The 9,612-nt window shown below is 35.8% G+C and overlaps 2 protein-coding genes across 3 annotated transcripts; one reads left to right on the top strand and one right to left on the bottom strand.

The window, feature by feature from the left end:
* Positions 1-1,704: 1,704 nt before the first annotated feature.
* On the top strand, positions 1,705-4,075 carry LOC120626667 (protein ALP1-like). Of its 2 annotated transcripts, XM_039894279.1 has the most exons (3): positions 1,705-2,111; positions 2,953-3,351; positions 3,523-4,075. In XM_039894279.1, exons 1-3 carry the CDS (start codon positions 1,822-1,824, stop codon positions 3,833-3,835), a joined length of 1,002 nt encoding a protein of 333 aa, XP_039750213.1. In that variant the 5' UTR covers positions 1,705-1,821; the 3' UTR covers positions 3,836-4,075. The 2 variants fall into 2 exon arrangements, with proteins under 2 accessions (XP_039750213.1, XP_039750212.1); XM_039894278.1 differs by having other exon boundaries at positions 2,953-4,075.
* Positions 2,102-4,266, bottom strand: LOC120626670. Its single transcript, XM_039894281.1, has 2 exons — positions 4,071-4,266; positions 2,102-2,820 (listed from the first exon to the last, which is right to left on the bottom strand). Exons 1-2 carry the CDS (start codon positions 4,240-4,242, stop codon positions 2,126-2,128), a joined length of 867 nt encoding a protein of 288 aa, XP_039750215.1. The 5' UTR covers positions 4,243-4,266; the 3' UTR covers positions 2,102-2,125.
* Positions 4,267-9,612: the final 5,346 nt, after the last annotated feature.

Raw genomic sequence — 9,612 nt, 5'->3', positions numbered from 1 at the left:
TTTATTTATTAAAAAAAATCTGAGTCTACTGCGGCACTACACACACTCCGCCATCTAGCTCCAAAGTAAGCTTAGCTTGTGTTATGAGTACTAAAATTACTGATATTTTATCATATAAACACAAAGTCACCGAAAAACTTCATATTCATCATCACAAACATTTTACAGTTGTGGGAATCGAGCCCACGACCTCGGTCTCAGAAGCAGGGTCGCTGCCCACTGCACCAATTGGCCGTCAAATTTTGTTTAGGTACTTTAATATTGACACAAAAATAGCCATGTTTTTCAGAACGGGTAAACGTTTTAAGATGCTGTTAGATTTTATTCTTGGTTCTGTTATTTGCGAACTTCAAGATTCGTTTTATTGTGTAAGTACAGAACTGGCATAATACGTTGACATATTAAGTACCTAGCGTTCGAAAGGAAATGCAAAAAAACTGGGGTTTATTTACAGTTTTCCCGATACGGTAGAGTTATGTTTACTCAGACTCAGCGAAAACAACTTTGAAGGACGAAATGTCAATAATTCAGGTTAAAATACGAAGATATATTTTACGTGAAAGAATTTAGTTATTTTATAACCATTGAGTTATATAAATAGAGAAGGCATAGGTGTCTTTTAATTTTCAACTATTTTTTTTTTATTTGTACGTAAAGTGGAGAGAAGCTCCTTCTGTGAAAATTACAACCCTTTTTTTTTAAATGTAATAAATCGTGGGACCAACCTTATGGTAAGTGAAATTCCTTTTTTTTCCAATAAAAAAAAATATACTACCACAATCCACACATCGCCATCTAGCCCCAAAGTAAGCGTAGTTTTTGTAACTAAGATTTAGAATATTTTGATGAATAATATACATAAAAACTTGTAATATACAAATAAACACCCAAACACTGAAAAACATTCAAGTTCATCACACAAACAATTTCCAGTTGTGGGAATCGAACCCACAGCCTTGGACTCAGAAAGCAGGGTCGCTGCCCACTGCGCCAATCCACCATCAAATTTGCCTATAAACATAGCAACATACAAGGAATGCATCTTAAAAAGTACTAGCTTCTGTCCATCAACGTGAGGCGCAGGTGTGCCTGTAATTACATCCGAAATTACGTTCTTCCACTGGAACAAAGTAATGCTGCTTGGCGGATGTACTTCCTCGGATGTAATCTGTCCAAAAAGCTCTACCGCTACTAAAAGTTACGGTTCAGATGCAGTCCGGTGGGAGACGGACAGAGGGCTAGTACTACAAACCTGATGGCGCCATTCGAGCCCATTTAACTAAGACTAGACAGCATATATGTCACTTGCGTCCCACAGACACATGTAAACCGCATTTTGAGAAACTGAAAATACAAACCTGTCCTTATTTGTATATTTATGAAGTTCTGGTATTTATCAAAAAGAACAATCACTTGTTTACATATAGTGATAGCGAACGCAGGAAAAATAAATTATTTTATAAGCCACATTCCACAGCGTTATTTGGGAATAGTATTTTCATTATGGCGCCTAAAATAAACAACAAATTGCCAGCGTCACTAGCCAACAGAAACATAAATCTTGTAGATTTTAAAGATAAGATGAAAAAATTACTTATTGGGAAATGTTATTATACCATCCAAGAATATTTTACAGACACATTATTATAGGTGTGACATTTACAGTGATTATAATTTGACATGAATAATAATTGATTAGAGCTAGTTCAGACATGGCGGATTCCGCGCGGATGCAAATCGCGCGGTTCTAAACGCAAGTGTTCAGACAGGCGCGGATGTACATGCGGAGTGCCGTTATTCGCATAGGGTGACAGTCCAATCATGGAAGTCGAAGAAGCAATATGTGTGTACTTGTTGCTCCGTAAAAAAGAAAGAAAGAAGAAACGGCAGTATTGGGTGCATCCAATATTACGCGATCGGTTTACTCATGGTCAGTTTCAGACTTTATATCCAAAATTAAGAAGTTTTGAACCAAAATTCTTCAATTATTTGAGAATGTCGATAAATTCATTTGATGAATTATTAGAAATGATGAGTAAACAAATTGAATCTAATGATACCCATATGAGGTCAAGCGTGTCCCCAGAAGAAAAACTCGTGATCACATTAAGGTAAGATATTTATTTTATACGTCAGAATATATATTTTGTACTATAGAAGACTGTGAATCGTCAGTGCTATTGCATGATAAAGGCGATGGAGACTCTCCTGGTACTATTGTAGAATATCCAGTGAAATATCCTTGTGGGTTTGAATATTGTTGGTTTTGCCAAAATACTGCATTAGGCGTGTTTTGCTGGCTCGTGATATGAATAGGCGATGGTAATTTCTGCCCTTTCTGTATTACCTGGAGCAATTCAATTTTAGTAGCCAATCGTTTATTTTCTGGAACTTTCTTTAACTCTTTATACAATGACATGCAAAAAAGTTTATCATCATCATCTTGCTTTGACATACTTTCTTGTATTTGTCTTTGTATTTTATCTCTTGATTCAATACTATTTTCTAATATGTTAGACAATCGCTCTTCTGAAGTAATTTTAGTTTTCTTCCTTTTATTGGGTACCGGTTGTATTTCACGTGCATTTACAAAATTATCTAGCTTTTGGTCAATGTTCCGAATTTCTTCATTTTTGGCTTCATCTATGTTTGTGATAGTTTCTTTGTTTTCTATCGTCTTCTGAAGAAAAGAAAGCCGGTCGAAATACATGTATTTTGAACCTTTACATGCACCAGAACCAGAAGGAATTGATTTGCCTTTCTTGAATTCCTTATTATAAGCATCACGGATGTTCTTCCATTTTTTTTGTAATGATACACCTGGAACAGAAATCACTATCTTTAACAAATATAAATACAGTAGCGGTTAGGTAATTCAAGACACTCATTATGCTTTAACTAGCGGACCCGGCAGACTTTCAAAACGATACAGATTAATATTTTATTTTTCAGATATCTGGGTACTGGTTGTTCCTTTGGAGAACTACATTACAACTTTCGTCTTGGCAAATCTACAATCACAGGAATTGTCCGTGAAGTATGTGAAACTCTGTGGGAAAAAGTCACAAAAAACGTCATGCCTGAACCCAGCGAAGATATATGGAAGAAAATAGCTAAAGATTTTGAAAAATATGCAAATTTTCCCAATTGCATAGGCGCCATAGATGGCAAGCATATAAGGATTACAAAACCCAAAGATTCGGGTTCTTTGTATTATAATTACAAAACTTTTTTTTCCATAGTACTGTTGGCACTTTGTGATAGTAACTATTGTTTTACTTTCATAGATATCGGATCTTACGGAAAAAGTAGTGATTCTGCAATTTTTAAAAATTCAGCATTTTATAAAAGGTTAATAGAAAAGTCATTACACATACCAAAACCTAAACCAATATCTGAAACAGATCCTAAACCATTGCCATACGTCATAGTTGGCGATGAAGCGTTTGGTTTATCCGAAAATGTAATGCGACCCTATGCAGGTAAAGGGCTATCATATGAAAAAAAAATATTTAATTACAGGTTATCAAGAGCTCGACGTTTTATTGAATGCACTTTCGGAATTCTGGCAAACAAGTGGCGCATTTTTCATAGGCCTATAAACGTGAATATAGACTTTGCCGAAGACATAATAAAGGCCTGTTGCGTGCTACACAATTTTGTTAGAACTAGAGATGGTATACAGTATGAAGATACTTTACATACTGCGCCAATGAGTAATCTTATTACATTACATGCAGGAAGGGGTACACCATCATCATTAAACATTAGAGACAAATATGCTAATTACTTTGTGAATGAGGGTCGTGTAGAATGGCAAGACACGAAAATATGAAATTAAAATTGTTACAGTTCGCGCCAAATAACTAAACTCAAGATGGCGCGTCGCGTTGGTGGGTTGTACATATTACAGTTAATAGCTATACGTTACTGTGGTAACGTGATAGTTTTCCCGCGCTCGTTACGTACCGCCAAACAACGTTATACACATTTCAGTTATTTGGGGTGGACTGTCTATTACAAAACATGTAAACTACCCTGGTAAAATGTATAATTAAATGTCTACTGACCAAAAAGAACCTTCTTTTCCAAAGAATCCTCATTTTCTCCAAAAATCTCCACCAGCTCCTGCCAAGCTCCGTTTTTAATCGTTTTGTTAGAATATTCTGCACATTGGATGTTCCACAAAGCAGGTCTTTTTTCCACCTCATCGATGAATAGCTCGGTGTCGAAGCGATCCATTGTCACCGTCCGATACGCGCGGCTTCCGCGGAGCAACTGAACGCCCTCTAGGTACGTCAAGTAAATAAAACCGAGCGGCGACCGCGCGAATTCATTTTCTCGGTTGAGCCGCGCGGATTGTCAATCCGTGCGGACAGGTATGAACGATTTGTAAGGCGCTAATGTAATTAGGATCCGCGCGGTTCAACCGCGCGATTTGCATCCGCGCGGAATCCGCCATGTCTGAACTAGCTCTTAGATATTTGTAATTTTGATATCAGTCCTAAATTTTATTCTTATTTTAATAATGTCGATTGACTTAGGATAGTCTTATTATAGTAATAGGAATTAGTGTACGAACATATATATTTTTTGCATGCCATCTAAGGCGGATTGTTTGTCCCTATATTTTGTGTACCAACAATGTAAAACCAATCTGCAAATAAACGATTTGAATTTGAACCGTACTCAAGAGTCGAGCAAAACCAATGCTTGTAAGAAGATAAAGCGATTATCAACCCATTGCCGGCCCACTACTGGGCATAGGTCTCCTCCCACAATGAGAAGGGCTTAGGCCGTAGTCTACCACAAGAGCCAAATGCAGATTGATAGACTTCACACGCCTTTGAGAACGTTATAAAGAACTCTCAGCTATAAAGCTTGCTTTAAATTAAAAACGCACATAACTCCAAAACTCTAGACGTAGGTACTTGCCGGGGATAGAACGAAGAGGATTAATAATTGGGACGAATGTCGATCGAAGAAATTCGTTTATTATTCCATTCACACCTACAGACAGACAAAAGATAAGCAGCCACAGACAAATTGCAGCAGACGGTGCAATATAAAATAGGGTCCATGCCATTAAAGGAACGTATTGCAGCGTGTGACGGGATCCGCTTACCTGTACTCTGTAGCCTTAGTACACGTCACAATCGAGGAGTCATTTTCGAGTATGGACATACTTGAACACCGTAGTAAAACGGATCCTAATTGCATTGTCATTAAGTATTATGAAAATTACGCTTAATTTGCTATACAAGCTGTTCGCAAGAGACTATTAATAATATAATAATATATCATATTATTAGCAGCCTCTACGATATGTTTAATAATATATCATGGATTTCCGCAAAGTAACGCGTGCTTCTATCCAATGTTGACATAAATATTAAATTTGTCTAAAAAGCCTCTACTCTTTAGCTCGTGCTTTTGACAGAACGTTAGTAAAACAAAGTCAGAAGTACAGGATTTGCTACTCTAATCCTAGTCAGATTATTACCATTTTACTTTGACGATACATAATTTACCAATTGAAAACGACTATTCGATTGCGAGTGAGAAAATCTTGTACTAAGGCTACTAAACCGTAATAGAGTACTAATGTGCACGTACACGTCCCTTTGACTATTCTGGGATGTTATTAGTGACTATTTAAGACTTGCATTAGACGACCTCCCTGGCGAAGCGGTAAGCGATCAAGTCTTCCAAGTGGGAGATCCGGGTTCGTTCCGTTCGTTATTTTCTGAGGTTTGATCTTTAGTTACCAACCAAGACGTCTCGCGATAACGGCTACTGTTTATATAAAGAACTAGCGTTTGCCCGCGGCTTCGCTCACGGTAAGTTTAATTTTGGTTTCGGTTCAAATATTCATCCCCTATCGTAAATTCAAATTTTTTTTAACTTTCTGAAACACGTATTTCTTTATTTTTAATCGAAAACCTAACAATTATATGGATGTAACTTGAAAAATAAATGATATATGGAAAATTTTATACAAATTTTCCTCCCCATTTAACCTTCTTAGGGTTAGAATTTTCAAATATCCTTTCTTAGCGGATGCCTTATTTTTTTTTTTTTTTATTACACAAACTACTAAAATTATTATTCTTCGCATCCTGTAACTCACATGAGTTTATTTAGACGCTGCACATTCCTCTAAAATCTCATAAGTTTAAATATATACAATATCATATATTAACCATTAAAAAGCAATACAGCATACAGCAGGTAGTACACTAATAAATCCAGTGTAGGTAATTCTGTACTGCGAGCCATCGCGTCGCTCAGTAGATACGAGCGACGCCTACGTTGTAATACTAAAATTTTAGCCCGATCCGTCAAGTGGTTAGAGGTGTGCGTTCATAGATCAGTGAGTCAGAAAGTCACCTTTGCTTTTATATATATATATATAGATGAAAACTATTCACATAATTACAAATACTCTATAACATTATAGTTTTTCTGTAGCATTTTACCTTTTTTTTTAAACACATTTTGATTTTTGTTTTCGAGATCGGTTGGAAGTTTGTACCTGAAGCACATATCATGTATGTAGTTCTGATATCTTAAAGATTTATATATTTTGAATTATGAACTTCGTTCGATAATTTGGATATCTTATAATCAATACACACATTTCTCTTCAATACGTGGCAGTGGGAGAATTTCAAAAATATAAATTTACCAACTCGATAATTTTTAAGACGACTTGAAAATCAACCCCAAAACCATTTGTTGATCTAAGAGTGTATGACTACGTCCCTTAAAATCAAGGAAAAATTGTCCTTTTCACTAAAGATCAGGTGTTAGTGCAGCCAAGCTACTTAATATTAAAAAAAAAAAAAACAGAGGGAATTTTAATTCAATACAATACAAATTATTTTTTCCAAGGGCAATAATATCGTCGTAGAGCGAAGGATACTGGCAGTAAAATATGCGAAGAAATGTCGTTGACACCGCCGTCAGCTATTTTGGGCACTTCCTGTCGCAGATGTTACAAACATAAACCGTAATAATTACAGCTTCAAATCATTAAAGGAAATGCTAGAGAATCAAACCCATATACAAATATTCTTCATTGACATTCATGTAGGCCTTTCACAAACACTTATGGAGGGTTCATACATTTATCCTGCTATACATATTATGTATCTATCCTACTAATACTATGTATGTAAAAGTGAATATTCAAAGTCAAAGTCAAATATCTCTTTATTCAAATAGGCACATAGATGGCACTTTTGATGCGTTATTATATACAAAATGTGTACATAGCAGTGAGTAGTGATGGCGATAACTACAATCGTAAACTTAAAACTAAAGCTACGAGGGTTCCAATCGCGCCCTGGTCTAAGAAGAAGCCCACAACAAACTTAGCCGGGTGTTCTTTTTGTTATCACCATCTCACATTGTCATTAGAAAATATTTAAGAAGCAACCTGGTTAGAGCAGTTGTTTACACCCAAGCTTTTTTATCGTTTACGTAATCTCATTATTATTTGTTACTCAATCACGAAAACAGCTTTGAAACAGCTAATCGGGTTTGATGAAATTTAGCATGCATGTAGAAAGAACATAAGCTACCTTTTTCTCGATTCCTTAAGTAGTTCCCGAGGGTAAACTGAAAATTGTTTACGAGCTAAGGCGCGGGCAGCTTTGAAATTTTGTATGCTATTTAAAAGGACATGTACTTTCTATACCGATTTCTCAAATAGTTCGCGTGGTAGTATTAAAAATTGATAGCAAGCGAAGCTTGAGACCCAATTCTAAAGTCCACGCAGACGAAGTCGCGGGCAGAAACTAGTATTTACATAATTGTGAGGTAATGGTGATAACTTCGTTCGCCAATCTAAAGCTAAAGCTATGAGCCTTCCAAACCCGCCCTGATCTAAGAAGGGCGTACAACAAACTTAGCTGGGTATTTTTTTTTGTTACCACCATCTCACAGTCCATTAATATTTAGCTATGAAGTTGAAGCAACCACCCAAGCTCTTTTATGGTTTAAGTAATCCTTAATAATATAATAAGATCTTTCGATTTGAACTTGTTGAGAGTCATCTAGTTGAATCCTACTAGTACTCATTTCTTTTGCAAATCCATCTTATAATAGTAACGTGAAAGTTTGTGAGGATATATGGATTTTTTTTTTTTTGTATAGTTATAATTGATTGACCAACCAGATGACCCATCTGATGGTAAGTAGAAACCCCTTGCCTATAAACAGAGTAACATATCGCAGGGTATGCGAGGGACACATCCTTTAAAGTACCTCCTTGAGCCCATCAATCCGAGGTGTAGGTGTTGGAGCCTCATGTGCCTTGGATTACCGGCAACCACGTCCAACTGGAAGCGGTGATAGCTGAGTGGGTATGTGCTCGATTCCCAGCACACACTTCTTTCTAAATTCAAAAAATTCAATTTATTTCAAGTAGGCCTAATATAAGCACTTTGTATTTTAACTTTTGTTAACTATTACTTGATACGTCACAGATATTTTATGCATAGTATAGCATTTAAGCATACTTAATTTAACGTAATTCTTAATAAATAGATTTTAAGAAATGATTAAAATTATATTTGATTCACAGACAACGTTTATGACATTTTGCCGGTATGTATATTGATATATTTACGAGTGCATGTTCTAGACACTTCAGTCCTGTATGGACTCGTACGATGTAAAGATACTTCCCAGTGTTGTAGTCGTTATCAAAAGGAAAAACAACCAAATAAAACAATTTTCGCATTTCTAATTAAAAAAAACAATCTGAAGTTCTACGCAGTCACGGGTGTCTTTTCAGTTTAAAATAAAATTTAAATTAATCTTTTATTAGAATTTTCATGACATCTTTACGACTATCAGACTGTAGTCAAGCGCGAAATGTGACCAATTAAAAAAAAATTTAGGTCTATTTTAGTATCTAATTAAAGTTCTGTTCGCAACCAGTCGAGGGGTGGTAGACCATAAAACGTGGTGACAGCTCGCAATACAGCCTACTATTACAGTCCGATGACCTGTCACTAATATGTCAAGCAACTTTAACACCTAAATGTCTATAAATAGAGTCCATTGTCCTGTTGATGATATTTTAAAATGTCACTCATATATTTTGTACGAGGAAACACGGAATATTTCATTTTACATTTCGGACGATTTATTGTTAGCAATATTAATTGGTATGGAAATTTTTGGATTCATTATTTTGTCCACACTCATTAGAACAAAGCTACTGTAAAACAAATTTTGGGAATAGTTCAACCTAGTTGCGAGTGCTGTATCAATTAACTAGCAGTTTCCCGCGTCTTCATCTATCAGTTTATGTTTTTTTTCAATCTTCCGCGAGATCCGTTTGCTTTTCCGAGATAAATAGTTTCCTAGGTCCATCTCAAGGATGAAAGCTGTTTATTTATAAACATCTGTATTGCGTGATAAGGGAAATAAACTACGAATACTCCTAAAATATTACAGGTGAAATCTGACCTTATCACTAGTGATCTCGTCCAGATTAGCTAAACTAAAGCAATACCTATACATGAGAGACGGGAAATTACAATTACAACCAATAAATTCATAAATTTACACTCTAGACTCATCATCAACCCATTACCG

The sequence above is a fragment of the Pararge aegeria genome, chromosome 10 (assembly GCF_905163445.1).
Source record: "Pararge aegeria chromosome 10, ilParAegt1.1, whole genome shotgun sequence".
In the NCBI taxonomy this organism is placed as follows: Eukaryota; Metazoa; Arthropoda; class Insecta; order Lepidoptera; family Nymphalidae; genus Pararge; species Pararge aegeria.
Note: the sequence above shows the minus strand (reverse complement) of the source record. Positions and strands in the feature narration are given on the sequence as shown.